The sequence below is a fragment of the Prionailurus bengalensis genome, chromosome B1 (assembly GCF_016509475.1).
Source record: "Prionailurus bengalensis isolate Pbe53 chromosome B1, Fcat_Pben_1.1_paternal_pri, whole genome shotgun sequence".
Classification (NCBI taxonomy): Eukaryota; Metazoa; Chordata; class Mammalia; order Carnivora; family Felidae; genus Prionailurus; species Prionailurus bengalensis.
Window position 1 is genome coordinate 28561792 of NC_057344.1, and position 21508 is coordinate 28583299.

Below are 21508 nucleotides of genomic sequence, written 5' to 3' on the forward strand. Positions count from 1 at the left end.
TTTTTTTTTTCCTTCCCCTCCCCCATGGGTTTCTGTTAAGTTTCTCAGGATCCACATAAGAATGAAAACATATGGTATCTTTCTCTGTATGGCTTATTTCACTTAGCATAACACTCTCCAGTTCCATCCACGTTGCTACAAAGGGCCATATTTCATTCTTTCTCATTGCCACGTAGTACTGCATTGTGTATATAAACCACAATTTCTTCATTCATCAGTTGATGGACATTTAGGCTCTTTCCATAATTTGGCTATTGTTGAGAGTGCTGCTATAAACATTGGGGTACAAGTGCCCCTATGCATCAGTACTCCTGTATCCCTTGGGTAAATTCCTAGCAGTGCTATTGCTGGGTCATAGGGTAGGTCTATTTTTAATTTTCTGAGGAACCTCCACACCGTTTTCCAGAGTGGCTGCACCAATTTGCATTCCCACCAACAGTGCAAGAGGGTTCCCGTTTCTCCACATCCTCTCCAGCATCTATAGTCTCCTGATTTGTTCATTTTGGCCACCCTGACTGGCGTGAGGTGATATCTGAGTGTGGTTTTGATTTTTATTTCCCTGATGAGGAGCGACATTGAGCATCTTTTCATGTGCCTGTTGGCCACCTGGATGTCTTCTTTAGAGAAGTGTCTATTCATGTTTTCTGCCCATTTCTTCACTGGGTTGTTTTTCGGGTGTGGAGTTTGGTGAGCTCTTTATAGATTTTGGATACTAGCCCTTTGTCCGATATGCCATTTGCAAATATTAGAGCCTAATTATTGCCAATTTTTATGAATTTTCCATATTAACTTGACAAAAAGGTGTATTGTTAGGGTGCAGAGACCTAGATGTTTATTATATCAATCTTATTAAGGTGTTATTCAATACTTTACATCTTTGACTTGAGTTGAAATCTGTTTTAATGAAAGTGTGTCAGTTTGATTTCTAAGGATTTTTACTTTTATATTTTGAGGCTATTTTGGTATATACATACAGGTTTAGAATTGTGGCTTAACATTATTTGATCTGTTCTTAAATTTTGTCTATTTTAATATTGATATAGCTATTCCAGATTTCCTTTGTTTAGGATCTTCCTGATCTATTTCATCTTTTTTTTCCGCAACATTGTCTGACTTTGCTTTTGGTGTGTGCCTTGTAATCAGGATATAGTTGGGTTCCAAAAAATCAAGTTTGACTCTCTTTCTTTAACTAGAGAACTCAAAAAATTTAGTTTTCTGGGTCTTCCATTCTCCCACACTCATTCTCAACACTGACTCCATATTTCCCCCCTCTACTTGGAGTTTATATTCTACATTAATAATAGTGCTATCACTATACTACTAAACTCTTTTGGAGATTATTTTCATTTAGAGAAATGGATAAAGATAACATATATATTTTAATGTTTGTTTATTCTTGAGAAACAGCGAGCGAGAGAAAGCAACCATGAGCGGGGGAGGGACAGAGAGATGGAGAGAGAGAGAATCCCAAGAAGCTCCGTGCTGTCAGTGCAGAGCCCAATGCAGGGCTCGAACTCCTGAACTATGAGATCATGACCTGAGCCAAAATCAAGAGTCAAGACACTTAAGAGATTTGAGCCATCTAGGTGCCCCTATATCTATCTATCTATCTATCTATCTATCTATATATATATGTTTTAAATTATTACTTTTTAAAATGTTTATTCTTGACAGAGAGAGTGTGAGCTGGGCAGGGGCAGAGAGGGAGACACAGAATCTGAAGCAGACTCCAGGCTCCTCTGAGGTGTCAGCACAGAGCCTGATGTGGGGCTTGAACCCATGAACCGTGAGATCACGACCTGAGCCAAAGCTGGACGCTTAACAGACTGAACCACCCAGGTGCCTCTGTATTTTGGTTTTTAAAAGATTCTTCTTAGCTATAGAATATTCTACAGTTAAAACATTTTTTTAAACATTTATTCAATTTTGAGAGAGACTGGGGGAGGGGCAGAGAGAGAGGGAGACTCAGAACCCAAAGCAGGCTCCAGGCTCTGAGCTGTCAGCAGAGGCTGACGTGGGGCTCATACCCATGGAACGCAAGATCATGACCTGAGCTGAAGTCGGACACTTAAGTCAACTGAGCCACCCAGGTGCCCCTAGAATATTCTACAGTCTTCGCATACAATCCATACTTCAATACATTAACACGAACTACCTACTGAAATCATGTTTAGAAAGAAAAAATGGCTTTTCTATGGTCTAAAAGATACAGCCTACTAGTTCAATTTTTCTTCCGAAAATAAGCCTTATACAAAGAACATTATACTTAAATTACCTCAACACAACTGTTCATCACAGGTCAAGAGGTTTTATTGTCAAAAAAGCAGAACTTTCATTTAAAGTGTACCACAGTAAACCAATTTGTTTCTGTTTAAAATGGAAAGTTTATTTGCTCAGTACACCAAATAGGATGCAAGCACTGTCATGACAAATATACAGATCAACATAAAACAGTAATTTAGTTTAAATGAAGGGAAACCTTTTAAATGTTATGACAACATACTCCCAAGAATCTTCAGTTAATTTAACTATACATTTCAATAAAATAAAGGGTAATGGATTAAGTGGAAGTTAGCTTGCGAATTTTTCTTAAAAATAAAACCCAACTCTATCAATCCATGCCAGTTAAACACTAGAACTAAAATTTCCAAGTAAGTGCAAAAGGAGATGAAGGAGTTAGTTACCTTTTTTGCTTCAACAGTCCAGAGGAAAATGGTTACTACAAATACAGCAGGCAAACTGTTAAGACTGACCGATCTAGAACATAGTGTTGTACTAAGTTTCAGTCTCAAATTGTGCTAAATGCTCATCATTAGTATGGCACATTTTGGTCCATAATATGGTTTTAATGCCAAGACAGATCCCAATTTGTTACAGAAACACATAGATTACTGTTGCTTTTTTTGTTTTGTTTTTAAATATATATATTTTAAAAAGCCAGGTATACTTCCACATACAAAGGCAGGTTTTTCCCAGGAGGAATTTACAGGAAGTAGTCTGGGGTGCGCCGGGTAACATGAGGTTCTCCACGACGAGGTGCTGGGTCAAACTGAAGGCTATATGTGGCAAAAAAGAAAGCAAATAGTTAAAGGATTTGAAGTTAATGAAGAAGACACTGCGGTAGAGCAGTGCTGTTTCCCATTTTTACTATGTTGTTTACAACTATTCCGATTTTCTGAGTCAATTTTGGCAGTTTGTCTTTCTAGGAATTTGTCCATTTCACCCAAGTTACCTAATTTGTTGCCATACCATTACTCACTGTATTCTAATTCTTTTTATTTCAGTAGGGTCTTGCAGTGATTTTTGGTATTGTGAATCTTTACTCATTTTTGGTTGGCCTGTCAAGGCTTTTTAATTTTGTTGGAAAGAACTTCTGGTTTTGACTTTTTTCTATTTGTCTACTATTTCATTTTACTTCCTTCCAAATGCTTGCACTGGATTTAGTTTGCTTTTCTTTTTCTAGGGTCTGTAAAGTACAGTTAGGTTACTGACTTGAGATCTTTCTAAAAATCTGATTTTTAATATAGGCATTTACAGTTATTTATTTCCCTGCAAATACTGCTTTCATCAAATCCCATGAGTTTTGGCACATTTGGGTAAAATGTTCCATACATGTTAAAGTCTCCAAGTACTGTTGAACTACCTCTTTCAGTTCTGTTCGTTTTGCTCCATAATACTGGTATATGTTCCTAATGGTTTGACTCTCATCATTGTGAAATGTCTTCGTGTAACAATTTTTATTTTGAAATCTATTTTTGTCTGATACTAGTATAACCAGGTCAGCAGTCATGTGGTTGCTGTTAGCAATGGTATATCTTTTTTTTTTTTTTTAACTTATTTTCAACCTATTTGTTTTTAATCTATGTTTCCTGTAGACATCATAAAGCTGGATCTTTAAAAAAACAATCTTGATAATTTTTGTCTTTTGAGTGCATTACTCAAACCACTCATTCACATTTCATACTGATATGACTGGATTATACCTGCCACTTTTTGTCTTGTTTCTTGGTTCCTACTTTAACTGCTTTTTTATTAAAAGCATATTTTGGGGTGCTTGGGTGGTTCAGTTAGTTAAGCATTGGACTCTTGATTTCAGCTTGGGTCATGATCTCAGGTTGCTGAGAATAAGGCCCATGTCAGGCTCTGGGCTGACAGCGGAGAGGCTCCTTGGGGTTCTCCCTCTCTGTGCCCCTCCCCTGTGCTATATAAATAAATGAACATTAAAATAATAAAAGCATATTTTCTAGTGTGCCATTTAAATTCCCTTAATAACTTTAGCTATTTTTCCTAAATTATTTTGTTATTGGTTGCTGTAGATCTTAACCATACATCACTTAACTTATGGAATTCTACTTAAGATTCATAAATTCTAGTGATTTAAGAGACATTTCTTTTTTTTTTTTTTTTTTAAATTTTTTTTTTTTTCAACGTTTATTTATTTTTGGGACAGAGAGAGAGGGAGACACAGAATTGGAAACTGGCTCCAGGCTCTGAGCCATCAGCCCAGAGCCTGACGCGGGGCTCGAACTCCCGGACTGCAAGATCGTGACCTGGCTGAAGTCGGACGCTTAACCGACTACGCCACCCAGGCGCCCCTAAGAGACATTTCTACTATATAGTAAGCTCCTTTCCATTTCCTTTTTTTGCTACTGATGTTATGTTACAATCTCCAAAATGCATTATCATAATTACTATTTCATATAATCTCATGCCCTTAAAGAAGCTGAGGAGAGTGTGTAGATTGTTAACCTTCTCATTTTTTAAAATATTAATTTATTTTTGAGAGAGAGACACAGAGTGTGAGCAGGGGAGGAGCAGAGAGAGACACAAAATCTGAAGCAGGCTCCGAGCTGTCAGCACAGAGTTCGACGTGGGGCTCAAACTCAGAAACCGCGAGATCATGACCTGAGCCGAAGTCGGATGCTTAACGGAGACTGAGCCACCCAAGTGCTCCCAAAGTTTATTTTTTAAGAGAGTGTGAGTGGGGAGTGGCAGAGAGAGAAGGGTAGAGAGGATCCAAAGCAGGCTCTGCATTGACAGCACAGAACCGGATGTGGGGCTTGAACTTAGGAACCACAAGATCATGACCTGAACCAAAGTTAGACGCTTAACCGACTGAGCCACCCAGGAGCCAACCTTCTCATTTTTTATTCATACTCTTCCTTTAGACTGAAGTTATCATCAATTAAGAAACATACATGACAGTAATTGCAAATGACACTATAATTTCATCTTCATAACTGCTTTAAAAACCAGCTGCATGTGGGTGCAAAAAATACAGATGTATTTGTAGTACAGTTGAACTTTTAAGAAATGTAAAACACCAAAGGGCAAAGAAGAGCCTTTCCTGGCTTCCTTGGATCACAGTCAACACTGGGAGACAGGAAGACTATGCATATATATTAACTATACCTACAACAGGAATAATTAGTGTAGCATTTGGGGGCATTCTTTTTTTTTTTTTTTAAACATTTGAGAGTGAGCACATATGTGTGTGAGCTGGGAAGGGGGGGTGCAGAAAGAGGAGAGAGAAAATCCCAAGTAGGCTCTGTGCTGTCAGCACAGGGCCCGATGCAGGGCTCAATCCCACAAACATGAGACAATGACTTGAGCTGAAATCAAGAGTTGGACAATCAACCAACTGAACCACTTAGCTGCCCTTGGGGCATTCTTGAAAACATTCCCAAGCCACACAGAGACGGTGTTGGGTCAAACAGTTTATCCCCAAAATTCATACTCATTTAGAACCTCACAACGTGACACTATTTGGAAATAAGGTCTTTGCAGATATTATCAGATAAGGTGAGGTTATACTTGATTAGGTTGAGCCCTAAATTCAATCTGATGGTATCCTCAGAAGGAACACACAGAGGAGAGTGCCACGTGAAGACAGAGACAAAGAGTGAGAGATGCATCTATAAACCAAGGATTCCAGGAGCCAGGAGAAGCTAGGGAGAGGCAAGAAAGGATTCTTTACAGGGAACATCACCATGCCAACCCCCTGATTGCAAACTTTTAGCCTCCACATATGTGAGAATAAATTCCGTTCAGGAACCCACTTGGTGGTAAGTTGTTACAGGAGCCCTAGGAAACTAATCAACAAATGGGTATAACCCTCAATGGTACTAGGGGCTTAAACACAATCTCTAATCAATTACTGGCCAATAAACAAGTTCCTCTGACCCAGAAGCAACTCCTAGGAAGCCAGGCTTAAAATCCCAAACACATACATCTCTGACAGTCTGGAAAACTACACTTTGTGTCATTCTTAAGCTTGTGCCCTCTCAGGACTAGACACACACACAGACACACACAGACACACACACACACACACACACCCCCCAACATACTGGTGCTTTGTTGAACTGTGAGCCAAAATGTAAATTCTTTCGACTGTGACAGCAACTTCTAAGCCACATATATTTCCATGCATCTTACTAGTTTAGGGTGGGCCCTAACATTTCACTAACCAAGGAGGCTTCAGCACAACCTCTGACCAATAAGTAGCCTGTGCCTACAGAGAGGGGACTTTGAAATAACTTTGTTGTGTAGTTTAACAGAGGCTAAAAGATTAAAACCAGAAAAAAATATGAGCAGGGTCCAGAGCAGGGTCCAGAGGCTAAAAGATTAAAACCAGAAAAAAATATGAGCAGGGTCCAGAGCATTCTTCTTTAAGGGCATGAGATTATATGAAATAGTAATTATGATAATGCAAAAATATGAGAAAAAAATATGGAGTAGTTTCTGTACAAGGGATCTGGAAATAGGGAGGGAACACACTATGGCTCAAATCCCACAGATTGTGGCTGTTATTACTGAGATTTAGATTTTTTAGAATGTTTCTCTATGGGCTGCATGCATTTAGGACAATATTCAAAAGCATGTAATAATTGTTTAAAATCACTTTTTCGAGCTAAATGATCGTCTCTGTTGGGAAGAGGGTTTGCCAAGTTCCTTACTCCACTATTTGAGAAGCAGAAATCTTCTTTTTTTTTTTTTTTAAGAGTTTATTTGAGAGAGTGAGCAAGCAAGCATGTGCAAGCAGAGGAGTGGCAGGGAGAGAGACAGAATCCCAAGCTGGCAGTGCAGAGCCTGACGCGAGGCTCAATCCAAAGAACTGGGAGATCGTGACCTAAGCCAAATCAAGAGTTATAAGCTTGACTGGGAGACACCCAGGAGCACCAGAAATCTATCTACATTTAAAGTTTTCCTTCTAAAAGCAATTATATACAATTTAAAAATTGTATTTAACATCAAGTTACTTACAAGGAGTATTTTAAAGTGTCATCTAATTCCATGATAGCAGCCTGGTTCCCACAACGATAACAGTAATTGGGTGCGCTGAAAATGGTAACCACATTCCGATCATGACACCAATTGTATCCCTGCAGCATTAAAAAAACAACACAAAATATTTCATTATAAAATTATAATATTGACACAGGTAAGTTTAGAAAACTAAATTCAAAAATTATAAATATTCTTGGTGGAAACGTAGTCTTCTATGCTACCTTATATGGTATCCATCCTTAACACTGTGCACCTGCACTGAATACTCAACTGTTGGGCACAGGGTTCTGTGACACCGAGGCTCAGTAATGGTGCTGTTCTACTTAGATCTATACTTCAGCTCTTGGCTACAATGTGTATTAAAATTTCTCCCACAATGATGGAAGACTTCACATAACTTTTCCTTATAAATTGTATCAACTTTTGCTTTATGTTTAGAATCTGTTTATTACTAGGTAAACAAAAACCTAGAATTATTTCTTCCCTAGATCACTAGGCCAGTTTTTATCAGTAATGACCTCTTTTTATTTCAAAATATACCTTTTATCTTAGAGCCTATTTGATTCACATTATTAATTGACTTTGGATAACTATCTAATTGATATGCCAACATACTATTTTCCCTCTTTCTAGGCTGCACTGTCATGTTTTACTTCTAAGTTTTACTCTTTATTTTTTCATTATGTTTTAGATTCATCCCAAGTTAACAGCTGAATTTTGATTATCTACTTCAGACTTTCAGTATTTTAGGGAAATAAAAATTTTCATCCATTCACATCTCTCTCTCATGATTACTGATAGAATTAGGTTTATCTTTTACTGTATGAATTTATAGTCCTTATTAACCATATTCTCACTCCTCCTGCCTCAATTGGGTTGAAGTTTTCTCTAACATCTTTATTTTTTTTTTTATTATTTTTTGTAATGTTTATTATTTTTGAGACAGAAAGAGAGCAAGCAGGGAAGGGGCAGAGAGAGAGGGAGACACAGAATCAGAAGCAGGCTCCAGGTTCTGAGCTGTCAGCACAGAGCCCAATGCGGGGCTTGAACCCACAAACTGTGAGATCATGACCTGAGCTACAGTCGGCCACCCAACCGACTGAGCCACCCAGAGGCCCCTTTTTCTAACATCTTGAAGCTACTCCCTACTGGTTTGAAAAGATAAAACTCTGTTTCTATTCCTTTAGTATTTATAAAACAGTAACATCATGGTAGAAAAATCTGGTGGCCACTACCTTAACTGATTTAAGCAGATACCACCAACAAACTATAGGGTAAATAGATTCCATGACTTGAATATGATGCACTGAGAAGCATATCACATTATTCTGCAATATGCCTGCCAAAAATGCATATCCCGAATCATAAGGAAACATCAGTCTACAAAATAAAATTGCTTGTAGTCTTCAAAAATGTAAAGATTATGCAAAACAGAGAATCTGAGGAATTATTTCTACATCAAAGGAGTCCAAACAGCACGATCCTGGATTATACATGCTCATACATAATTAAATTTTCCTATCAAGAACATTAGTGGTATACTGAAAAACTCAAATGAGGTGTTTAGATTAGATCATAGTAATATATCAATGCAAATTTCTGGACTGCAAGAACTATACTGTCATAATATAAGAGAAAAACCTTTATTTTTGCAAAATATACATGGAAATTTGGAGATAAAGGAGTACCATATCTTCAATTGGCATTCAAGTAAGTTTAAAAAAAAGTAATGTGTGCATGGAGGAAGGGAAGCTGGAGGGTAGAGATGGAATGCTAAAGCAAAGATGAAAATATGTGAAAATTTTTGTATTTGCAGAATCTGAGTGTAGGATACAAGGAAATTTTTTGGTAATACTTTTGCAACTTTTCTCTGGCCAACTAGTACTACCTGCTAAAACCAGCCAAATATTTTCTTCATTAATTTAGGTAATAGGGAGGACTATTTCATGAAGCCTTATTATAGAGATATAGATTTATTTGAAATAAAGATCATCGTGCAAGAAAAGGACATACCTCCATTACAAGTTGGTGAGCTCGAGAAACCAGTGTGAGACCGTTGGCATGGTTAAATGTTTCAGAAATGTCTTGTCCAAATGTGTAGCCAGCACCACGTGGTGAAATACCCCACCCACCACGATCATCTGGATCTGACCACAACAGATCACACATTGGGCCCTGGCCAAGAAAATTAAGTACATGTCATAAATTATTGACAGTTAAGTTTAACTCCTTTAGCTTTACTACAGTATGGTTGTATTTATTTTTAAAATTAAAACTAAAATTACCTCATGTGGAACTTCTTGTAAACGATCCAAGGCTCTTATATGATCCAGTGTATCTATGGATGGAGAGAGGCCACCATGAAGGCAGAATATCTGTTTATGAATTAAAAGAAAAAAAGAGAGAGAAAAGAGTGTTTTGTTAAATGCTGAAAGTTAACAGAGAGCCAATAATGGTTATTATAAATGTCAATCCTAAGAGCTCTTCTTTTCAAAAGTTTAATAATACTTGGAAAGTTTATAAAATACAGTGGAAAAGGAAACAAAAATCACATCATCAGAGATAGTTGATACTTTGAAATATTTCTTCTTGGGGCGCCTGGGTGGCTCAGCTGGTTAAGCATCTGACCTGGTTTCGGCTCAGGTCATGATCTCACGGTTCTTGAAATTGAGCCTGAATCAGCTTATATTCTGACAGCACAGAGCCTATTTAGGATTATTTCTCTTCCTCTCTCTCTGCTCCTCCCAACTCACGTGCATGCCACCTCTCTCAAATAAACTTAAAAAAAATTTTTTCCCCTTACATTCCTAAATATTTTGTATAGGGTTTTTTTTTCCCTTCTCTAGTGGATGTGAGTTCCATTCTTGTGATTCACCATTACATTTTCTGACATATAAAATTTTTTCTCATATACCAAAGACTATCAATTCCTGCTCCATTTTTCAGCTTTCTTAAGAGTTCTCGGAGTACATAATCGTGTTAGCAAAAATATTTGTTAATTTCTTCTCAGTGTTTATTCCTTTTAATTCTTTTTATTGATCAGTGCACTGGTTAGAACTTCCGAAACAAAACTGAGAAATACAAATTTGGGGGGTGGGTGGGTAAAATATCTATTCCCAGACCCATCCTCTAGGGAAGCTTTAAGAGGGCATTTTTCTCCTGATTTTGATGAGATTTCTGATGTTTTGCTGATTAAGTATAATCAATGTAAGTTTCTTTATTCAATTAGTATTATTTTATTTTACTACTTAACTGAGTTTTATTTTTTGGTGCTTGCCATGTCTGGTTTGGTATTGAGGTTATACTACTAGCCTCAAAGAATGAATTTTGAAGCTCTCCATCTTTGCCTAACCTCTGGAACACAGATGTACCTTTGGCAGAATTTGCCTATAAAACTATCTAGACCTGGTTACTTTTCCAATTCCTTCTAAGTTTGGTAGTCTATTTACACTGGCCTAATTTCCTTAAAAACTAATTTGCCAAAATAAATTCATCTATTTTTTCAAGTTCAATAGAATAAATCTGTACCCTATGTTATTGTGATTGTCAGTAAGCACATTCACATTGATAGTAATGCCTTATCATTCCTAGTGGTTTTTTGGTACCAATTTCTGCTTTTATCTTTATTTCTTAAATGTTTATTTATTTTGAGAGAGAGGGAGAGAATCCCAAGCAGGCTCCGTGCTGTCAGCACAGAGACTGACTTGGGGATCGATCCCACGAACCATAAGATATGACCTGAGCCAAAATCAAGAATGCATGTATGAGCTGGGGAGGGGGCAGAGGGGGAGAGAGGGAATTTTAAGGAGACTCCACAGTCAGCATGGAGCCCAAGTACAGGCTTAATCCCACGACCCTGGGATCATGACCTGAGCCTGATCCTAAATTAAGAGTCAGATGCTCAACCAGCTGAGCTACTCAAGTGCCTGAAAGCATGCCCTTCTTAGTGAGAAGGTCTAATACACAATATTACTTCTTGCAATTACCATGAAAACAGGAATAAAAAGTTAATGGTAGTCAGCAAACTGTGTATGTGTGGAGCTAGTTTTAAAAAACAGCTTTGGGGGCGCCTGGGTGGCGCAGTCGGTTAAGCGTCCGACTTCAGCCAGGTCACGATCTCGAGGTCCGTGAGTTCGAGCCCCACGTCAGGCTCTGGGCTGATGGCTCAGAGCCTGGAGCCTGTTTCCGATTCTGTGTCTCCCTCTCTCTCTGCCCCTCCCCCGTTCATGCTCTGTCTCTCTCTGTCCCAAAAATAAATAAACATTGAAAAAAAAAAAATTAAAAAAAAAAAAAAAAAATTTAAAAAACAGCTTTGCTTTACTAGTATTGCACATCAGGGTCTTAAGCATTTATTTATGGTATTTATCTATAACAAAAAAAGCATACTGGCAAATACTTTGGCCAAAATATTTATACATCTGAGAACAACAGGGAAATCTTCTGGTTACAATGTGCATAAAACTTACCCCCAATTCCATATTCTGAAATTTTAATTATAAGGAAAAGCAGAAAAAGCTAAGGAGAGGTGGGTAGCATGTCATGTAAATCAAAACCCTAAATTACTATTAGAAAATCTTAAAAAAACAAAACAAAAAACCAAAAACACAGCTTTTCTTTTATTCCCGCCCCCCCCCACCATATAAGCACATACACACCTGTCCATCTACTAAAGCTGTAAGTGGAAGATAATCAAATAGATCTGTAAAATATTTCCAAACATTGGCATTTCCATACTTTCGTAGACATTCATCATAAAAGCCATATACTTGGGTAATTTGTCGGCTTTCATGGTTTCCTCTCAATATTGTAATGCGCTCTGGATAACGCACCTGGAGGAAAAGCAAAAAAAATTCATGGAATAAAGCATATTGTTACTAGTGTTAATCTTAAGCAAATTTCTGAGCTATTTCTTTAAATGGCTCTTTTGTTTGCTATTACATTAAATGCTAATTCTTTTTCAGAGTTAAACATCTTCTCATTCTTTGACTGACCTTTGAAATATTTATGGTCCTTCTTCATTACTATTTATACCACCTTCATTGGAATCTTATTAACTGATATTACTGTTAATAAAATTATATATGATGCTTGGTATTTAATGTCTTCTTCATCCTCAAATAATTACTAGTCTTCTAGGTCTTTCCAGACACTACGATATCTTACTGCTAAATGGACACCAAAGGTCAAAGATTTGAACCCAAGACAAACTACTCTATACAGTAACTTGTCTCTCTCCTTTCAATTTTTATTTCCCACGGAAAGACTGTATTTGCTAACAAAAACACAAAAATAGGCCCTTCCCAAATCTGGGCAAGATTTCAAATGTATTTAGTCTCCTCTTCATAAAAATACACAGAGACATACCTTATAAGCGTACTATTTAGTTAGGAGTGTGCCTGATAAGAAGTATGAAAAAGCATCAGATTCTGTAAAGCAAATTAACCAAAAAGCTGCATGCGCATACTTCAATTTATACGTATTTATTAACTAACCATTATGTGTCCAACATTAAGCTCAGTGTTTAAAAGTAGGTGCCAGGTCCACATAAATGCAATACGTGACTTACGCTGTTTAGGGACTAATCTTACTAAGGAGCTATTAGACGTAAATACTACAAGGCAATAAACCACTATGGTAATATAAATTAGGAGTGGAAGAGTAATTTTCCTAGTACTTAAGAGTAGAAGGAACAAGGCTAAAAAAAATGGCTGGAGGCTTCAAGAATAATGTAGGACTTAAGCTGACTCTTGGCAGAAGGGGGTAAGAAATCAGAGTCATCTTGTGGGAAAATCCAATAAGGAAATAATGAAGATGGGCAGAGTGTTTTGAAACTCTCTGATTTGAAATACGGAGTTTATGCTACCAACTACTAGCAAGCAAATTCAAGCTAGACTACAGAAGGCCAGCCAAAGGGTTTGATTCTGTAGGCAACATGGAATCTCTGAAGAGTTTGGGGACAAAAAAGTAACAAGACGAAGTGTTAAATAACATTTAATCTCAAAGCATATGCAAGCAAGGCACATTTGGAGAGGTCAGAAACATTAGATACCACACTTACACTAGCTGAAGCTATGAAGTGATGAAGATACGTATTGTGTGACAGAAAAAAACAGACACAGGAATAACAGACTTCTCAAGGCAAGAATTAAAACAAACTTATACTACCTGACTATGAGGGATACCTGACTAAATAAAAAATGATCCTAAGACTTCAGCTGCGAATTACCAAAGGGAAATGATTTACCAGGAGTAGGCAGGACAAGTTAAATGTTAACATTTTCATTTTTCTCTTTTTTACAAGATGTAAAACCAATGGTTATATTTTAAGGGGCTATAAATTGAATGGATCGTAAAACAGAACAGATGATATGCAATACTGTCATGCTCGTCTTTTGCTGGTTTGAGGCTTGAAAACAAAATTGAATTTCATTAATCATACCTTTAATGCCACAAGAAGAGTCACAGTCTCCACTGAGTAATAGCCCCTGTCTACATAGTCGCCCATGAATAGATAGTTTGTATCTGGTGATTTTCCACCAATTCTAAAGAGTTCCATAAGATCATGGAATTGACCATGCACATCTCCACACACGGTAACAGGACAACGAACCTCTTGCACATTTGATTCTTTTGTTAAAATTTCCTTAGCCTGTTAAAAGAAAATATGGAGAAAAAAGATACCTTAGAAAATCATAAAACTAAAACCACAATGAGACACCACACTACATATACTAGGATAGCTAAATTTCAAAGGTAACAACTGTCTCTGAGGATGCAGAGAAATTGGAACTCTCGCACACTGTTGGTGGGAATGTAAAATGGCACAGCTGCCGTGGAAAAGTCTAGCAGTTCCTCAAAATGTTAAACATAGAATTACCATGTGATCCAGCAATTCTGTTCCCAGACATATACTTAAGAGAAACGAAAACTTAAGTTTACACATGTTCATAGCAGCTTTATTCTTAACAGCCAAAAAGTGGAAACTACCCAAATGTCCAGTAAATGATTAGGGGATAAATAAAATATGGTATTGCTCATTTGATAGAGTATCATTCAGCAATAAAAAGTATTGATACAGGCTGTAACTCTGAACATGTTAAGTGCAAGAAGTCAGTCACAAATGGGCATATGTTGTATGACTCTATTTACATGAAATATTCAGAACAGGCAAATATACAGAGACAGAAAGATTAATGGTTGCCTAAGGCTGAAGGATTAGGGGATAAAAGCTAAGAGGTACAGTGTTCCTTTTGTGGGCAATGAAAATGTACTAATATTGTTCTAATATTGTGGTAATATTTAGTATATCTGCAATACACTAAAAAGTCAGTGAGCTGACTGAATTCTGAATGCACTGTATTTATTAGAAATGTATCAATAGGAATTCCATCTCAAGAAATCTTTCATTTAAAAAAATAATCTTATTTGCATTTTTTAAAAGGTCAATACAGAAAAGTTACCAATTATTCAAATGTTTTGTACTTCTTACACCAATTCATAGGCTAACATTCAACTTCCTTATTCCAACTATTTTACATTTGAGTCAAATTAAAACATAGCATTAGTCAGGGCTCCTGGATGGCTCAGTCGGTTAAGTGGCTGACTTCAGCTCAGGTCATGATTTCACGGTTCAGGAGTTCAAGCCCCGTGTCAGGCACTACACTGACAGCTCGGAGCCTGGAGACTGATTCGGATTCTGTGTCTCCTTCTGTTCCTCTCCCCTTCTCGCACTCCTGTGTCTCTCTCTCTCAAAAATAAATAAAGATTAAAAAAAAACCAAAAACACAGCATTAGAAGGCCTTGAAGGACAGGATTTATGTGTAAACCATGGCAAAATACGTAAATAAACAGGCTAAATTAAAGTTCATTAAGTCTCATCTAGCCAGCAACTTTGCCTAATAGAAAAAGAGCCCAGAAACAGAGAAAATTAAAAAGGCCTCTTAAAGTAATAAAACAGATATGATAAAAGTTTATGTACCTCCCTACCAACCTGCCAGAAGAGTCTCTTAGGCCTTCTTTTGGGCCTAGTTACTTAATTATGTGCAAAATTTTAATAAGCTATTTATAGAGTTTTCAGATCTATGGTAGATGAGGAACAGAAAACCACGAAGAATAAGAGGGAAGAACTGGACCAACGAAGACATACAAAGTAAGGTGAAGGTAGAGAAAATGACATGGCAACAAAAGTCAAACACTAAGGATGAAGCTTACAGTAGGACCTGGTAGAGGAGAGCTTAAGACTGTAGGAGAGTAGAATTTTAGGGACAGACATTTCTCTGCCTTGGCAGATGTGATCATCTGAAGAGCATTTAAAAACATGAATTTTCAATGTCTATACAGAAGTTTCTGCTGCTCTGCATCTCTGTCAACGCTTTAACATTCTTGCCAATGGGTCAGAAATAGTATCTTTTAATTTGCAACTCTAATAGGTACACTTTTTTTAAAGTAGCTTTTTATGTTTACTGAAAACATAAAAAAATTATTGAATTTTTTTTTTTGGTGAAATACCTACTCACAAAATTAGCCTAATTTTCTATTTGGTTGTTTATATTTTCCCTATAGAGTTGTACCAATTTTTTTTTTAATTATGAATATTCACCTTTTATTGGTTTTACGCATTTTAAATATCTTCTCTCAATCTGGGGCTGGTGTTTTTATTTCGCTTCTAGTGTCACTAGTTAAGTTTCTTTTATTGTTTCGAAGACAGCCAAATCTATTTCTTTTCCTCCTTTACAGTTTCTGGTGCTTGGGTCTTGTTTTAGAAATTGTTCTCCACATCTAGGTCCAAAAAGGCACTCCTGTATTTTTTTTTTTTTAAGTAGGCTCCCCACCCAGCACGTAGCCCAACGCTGGGCTTGAACTCACGAGATCAAGACCTGAGCTGAGATGGAGTCTGAACCACCCAGGTCCTACAGCACTCCTGTGTTTTTATCCCAGTTTGCCTTTTCACATTTAACAGATCTTGAACTCAGCTGGAATTTGTTATAACGTAGGGATTCATTTTTTAAAAAAGATTTTCTTTTTAAGTAATTTCTACACCCAAAGTGGGGTTCAAATACACAACCCCAAGATCAAAAGTCACATGCTCTACCGACTGAACCAGCTAGGCGCCTTTGGGAACTTTTTATTTTTCTTAGTGGTTACTCAGCTAGTCCAGCACTATTTATATAGTGCCAGCCTTTTGTAAAGACCAACATTCTGTTTCCTGATTTCTTATTTGTACTGGAAACTGCCCTGTACACTTTCTCAGATTCCTTTATAATTCTTTTTCTTAGGAAGCTGCCTGTCGGGGGGGACTGGGTGGCTCAGTCGGTTGAGCATCCAACTTCAGCTCAGGTCATGATCTCGTCATGGCCCATGAGTTCGAGCCCCGCATCAGGCTCTGGGCTGACAGCTTGGAGCCTGGAGGCTGCTTCAGATTCTGTCTCCCTTTCTGTCCCTCCCCTGCTCATGCTCTATCTCTCAAAAATAAAATAAAACATTAAAAAATATTTTAAAAAAAGAGAAAAAAAAAAAAAAGGAGCTGCCTGTCTTCTGAACTGTACTGCTGTCATCACTGATGGTACCCTGAGCTGGCTAGAATTTAAGGTGAAGTTGTGGACTTGGTTGGTCCTCATGCTGAGCCCTAACTATGCCAAGTTGCTCCTCTATTTCCAGGCATGGAATGACACATGGTGGGGATGTGGGATCTGGTCTATTGAGCAAGTGCTGAAGGCAGGATGCACAATCCGGAAACAGGTGGGGGTCATCTGGAGTGCACCTTGACCAGCGGGAAGAGGGAGTAAAGAAGGGAAGAGGGAGTAAAGAAGGGAAGAGGGAAATAAATTGCCAGCCTGGTTTTTCCTTTCATGGACTTCTCTGAGGTATGATTTATCTGGACTTGGCAGAAGCCTCACCTCCCAAGGTAATGCATCATATATCACATTGCTTCACAGCTTTCTCACCTGATTTTTGGGCTACCTGGGCTTGTACAGTCCCTGAATAAAGTGTCAGCATCTTAACCTTGCCTCAGATTCCCTTCTCACTGGTCTACTACCCCTGCATCAGTAACAGACTAATTTAATTCTATGAGAAATGATGGTAACAGAGAACTGAGGCTCTCTTCCTTACTCCTTTTATTCAAAATTATTTGGTTTTGGTCCTTTCATTAAACCTGCCATATGAATTTTAAAACTAATTTGTCGAGGCCTATTAAAATTTTGTTGAGATTTTGACTCAAATTGCTCTGAATTTATATATTTGGAGTAGGCATCTTTAGAATATGAAGTTTTTACACTGATAAATATAGTACTGACAATTATTTCAGATCCCCTTTATTCTTCAGTCAAGTTTTTTATTTTTTTATTTTTATTTTTGAGAGAGAGACAGAGTGTGAGCGGGGGAGGGGCAGAGAGCGAGAGCAAAACACAGAATCAGAAGCAGGCTCCAGGCTCTGAGCTGAGGGCACAGAGCCTGACGCGGGGCTTGAACTCACAAGCTGTTGAGATCATGACCTGAGTGCAAGTCGGACGCTTAACTAACTGAACCACCCAGGCACCCCTGGTCAAGTGTCTTTTAATTGTCTAATAATGTCTACTTGTTATTGCAGCTGTCATACATAATCCAAGATAATCTATATTTGATACTGTCCTGGGATTTTAAAAATATCTCTTATGCCAGATTTTTACATAATACTCATAACTTAGAATACTTAAAACTTTATTTAAAAAATTTTTTTTTAAATTTAGTTTTAAGAGAGAGGGAGAACACAAGTGGAAAAGGGCAGGGAGAGGGAGACAGAGGATCTGAAGAGGGCCCTGCACTGACAGCAGAGAGCCTAATGTGGGGCTCAAACTCAACAATTTGAGGTCATGACCTGAGCTTAAGTCAGTCGCCCAACTGACTGTGCCACTTAAAATTTTACAGATTCTCTTGGATTTTTCATATACACTCCAGAATAATTTTTTTTCCCTTATAAATCTTGTAATTACCAATGTCTTAGTCTGTTTGGCATTCTACAATAAAAATGCCATAGACTGGGGCGCCTGGGTGGCGCAGTCGGTTAAGCGTCCGACTTCAGCCAGGTCACGATCTCGCGGTCCGGGAGTTCGAGCCCCGCGTCGGGCTCTGGGCTGATGGCTCGGAGCCTGGAGCCTGTTTCCGATTCTGTGTCTCCCTCTCTCTCTGCCCCTCCTCGTTCATGCTCTGTCTCTCTCTGTCCCCAAAATAAATAAAAACGTTGAGAAAAAAAAATTAAAAAAAAAAAATGCCATAGACTGAGTAGCTTAGAAACAACAGAATTTTACTTCTCACAGTTCTGGAAGCCTAAGAGTAAGATTTCTTAAAACTTAGTAAGATCACACTCCTTTGATTTATAAATATCATCATTTCTTAAGTTAGGGGACATTCTCTTGTCATGACATGGAATCTGCTCTATTTGAATTTCCTATTTCAGAAGTTATAAGGCAATGGGAGATTAAGGAGTACACTTGTGAGAAGCACGAGGTGATGTATGGGACTGGTGAATCATTATATTGTACACCTGAAATTAATATAACACTGTGTTAGACTGGAATTTAAAATTAAAAAAAAATTTAATTACCTGAATTATTTTTAATTATGTTTGTTTTTTTGTTGTTGTCACTTGCATTCCTTGTGATTACCTTAACTTTCTGGAGGTAGATTTTTTCCTGCTACATCTATTCTGCTTCTTTTGTATTACTACTGATTTTGCCCTCAATGTTTCCTAAATCTCTATTCATCTCCTCCTATGCTATCGTTTTTCAAGCTTCTTTTATTTAATCCACATCACTGTCAGTTGTTTTATAATTTGAGCACATCTGGGTAATTTCTTCCTGTTCCTCGGGATAAGGTTTGCTTTTATTTTTTCTTTGGATCTTTTGTACAGTATTTCCCAAGCTATGTTCCATTCTTGCTTGCTGTAATTTGCTTGCCATGCTGTTCTTTGTGGTTGTCTAAACTTTCTATTTATGCCAATATACTGTAGGTGATTTATTAACTCCCACTCTACCACATGAGACTGGTTTGTTTTCCCCAATGAAACAAGGGTTTAAAGTTTTTTAAAAAAATTATTTAAATAATCTTGACGCCCAACGTGGGGCTCGAACTCATGACTGTGAGATCGAGTTGCATGCTCTTCCAGCTGAGCCAGCCAGGTGCCCCTGAACCACAGGTTTAATGTTGAGGTAGTTAATTTCAATTCTTCTTTATGTAGCCAAGAGAGAAGGTAAGAGGGCTCACAAGAGGGTGTGTGGGGTCTAGAATGCCTACAAACTGCATTTGCTTCTGAGGTTTTTTAGGGCTCACTCCACTCCCATAGGGGTACACTCTCAGACTTTGGACATATTTCCCAATGTCTTGTCTTAGTTTGGGCAGCCATGACACATTCAGTTCTGTCACTGTCATGCCCACCACTCGCTTCCCATTTCTTTCCAATAGCCATTTCCACTATTTCTCAGACAAGAGAGGATCAGATCAAGATCCCACTTAGCTGTCTCTTTTCAGAGACGAGGGATGTCAATGAAAACCCTCCGGATTTTGCTAGTTTATTCATATGGCTTGGAGTGGCAGGGTACAGTAAGGAGTGGTACTTCGTTGTGCCACTTGGTGATCATAGCCCTGGGCTGTGCCTCTTTTTTTAGTTACTGATTATTTCCTGTCCTTTAACTTTGGCTCAGGTCATGATCTCATGCTTCATGAGCTTGAGCCTGGGGTCAGGCTCTGTGCTGACAGCTCAGAGCCTGGAGCTGCTTTGGATTCTGTCTCCCTCTCTCTCTGCGCCTCCCCTGCTCATGCTGTGTGTGTGTGTGTGTGTGTGTCTCAAAAATAAATAAAACATTGAAAAAAATATGCTTCTTTGGGGCTCCTGGGTGGCTCAGTTGGTTAAGCATCCAACCTTGGCTCAGGTCATGATCTCACGGTTTGTGGGTTCGAGCCCCGTGTCGGGCTCTGTGCTGACAGCTTAGAGCCTGGAGCCTGCTTCAGATTCTGTGTCTCCCTCTCTGTGCCCCTTCCCCCCTCCCCTCTCTCAAAAATAAATAAAAAAATTTTTTAAAAATGCTTCTTTTCCATTCGTAAGATTGGCAAAAAAGACATTCACTTACTGTTAGCAAGCCTATTCTCATACCCTACTGGTAGGAACGAACATTTATACATCTTCTTTGGAAAACAACAAAATAGCTAACAAAGTAGCTAACAAAATGTAGCTAACAAAATGTAATGTGATCTAAGGCAAAGACTGCTTAACCTCAATAACTAGTCTCCCCTTCCTTCTCCATAATTAAACTAATTATAGTCAAGGTAGCCATGCTCCCAGCTCAAAGACTCTACTTCTCAGCTGCCTTAGTTCAGGCTCCTACAACAAATACCACAGACTAGATGGCTTCAACAACACAAACTGCTTCCTCACAATTCTGAAGGTTGGAAAGCCCAACACCAAGGTGCCAGCAGATTCAATTCCTGGTGAGGACCTTCATCCTGTTTTGCAGAGGCATGCCTTCTTGCTGTATTCTCACATGGTGGTGAGAGAGTGAGAGTGAGAGAGAGAGAGAGAGTGAGAGAGAGAGAGAGAGAGAGGGAGGGAGGGAGGGAGGGAGAGAAGGAGGGAAGTCATCTCTCCAGAGTCTCTTCTAAATAAGGGCTCTAATCCCATTCATGGGAGCTTTACCTTCATGACCTAACTACCTCTCAAAGGCCCCCTCTCCAAAAACCATCACATTGGTAATTAGGCTTCATCTATAAATTTTGGGGGGACACAAATAGTCCATAGCACCAGCCTCTATGTAGCTACAGATAGCAACAAGACTAAGTTCTGGTCAGTGAGATGTAAGAAGTGTTATGTGGGAACCAGAAAATTTCCTTAAGGAAATGAAGGCATGTCCTTCATCACTCTCCATCCTGTTTCCTGGAATGCTTTATGGGATGGCTGGAACTTCAAAAACCACCTCAGACCACAAGGACAAGAGCTGCTCCCTGGTAACAGCAGAAGAGAGTGCTGGAAGATGTGGCAAGGCTGAAAAAACACCCACAAAGATATAGTCACTTCCTAATCACCAAAACCTGTGAATATTATCCTCGCACGAAAAAGATGTGATTGTGGATTCTGACAGGAGGAGCTTATCCTAGATTATCACAACAGGCATAATGAGGCAGAGGGAGTTTTGGACGGACAGACAAGCGCACACACACCCTCATGTGAAGATAGAGGCGGAATGAAGTG

General features: G+C 38.4%; 1 protein-coding gene across 1 annotated transcript in view; it reads right to left on the reverse strand.

Annotated features, from left to right (window-relative positions):
- Nucleotides 1-2364: 2364 nt before the first annotated feature.
- The window catches only part of PPP2CB (protein phosphatase 2 catalytic subunit beta), a 35853-nt gene continuing 16709 nt past the window's right edge, over nt 2365-21508 (reverse strand). Inside the window, exons 2-7 of the mRNA XM_043560969.1 lie at nt 13730-13939; nt 11946-12119; nt 9576-9665; nt 9304-9465; nt 7267-7385; nt 2365-3056 (exon numbers count right to left, since the gene is read on the reverse strand). Of these exons, the coding sequence (XP_043416904.1) occupies nt 2984-3056; nt 7267-7385; nt 9304-9465; nt 9576-9665; nt 11946-12119; nt 13730-13939 (828 nt within the window). The 3' untranslated portion in view covers nt 2365-2983. The remainder of the gene's footprint in view (nt 3057-7266; nt 7386-9303; nt 9466-9575; nt 9666-11945; nt 12120-13729; nt 13940-21508) is intronic.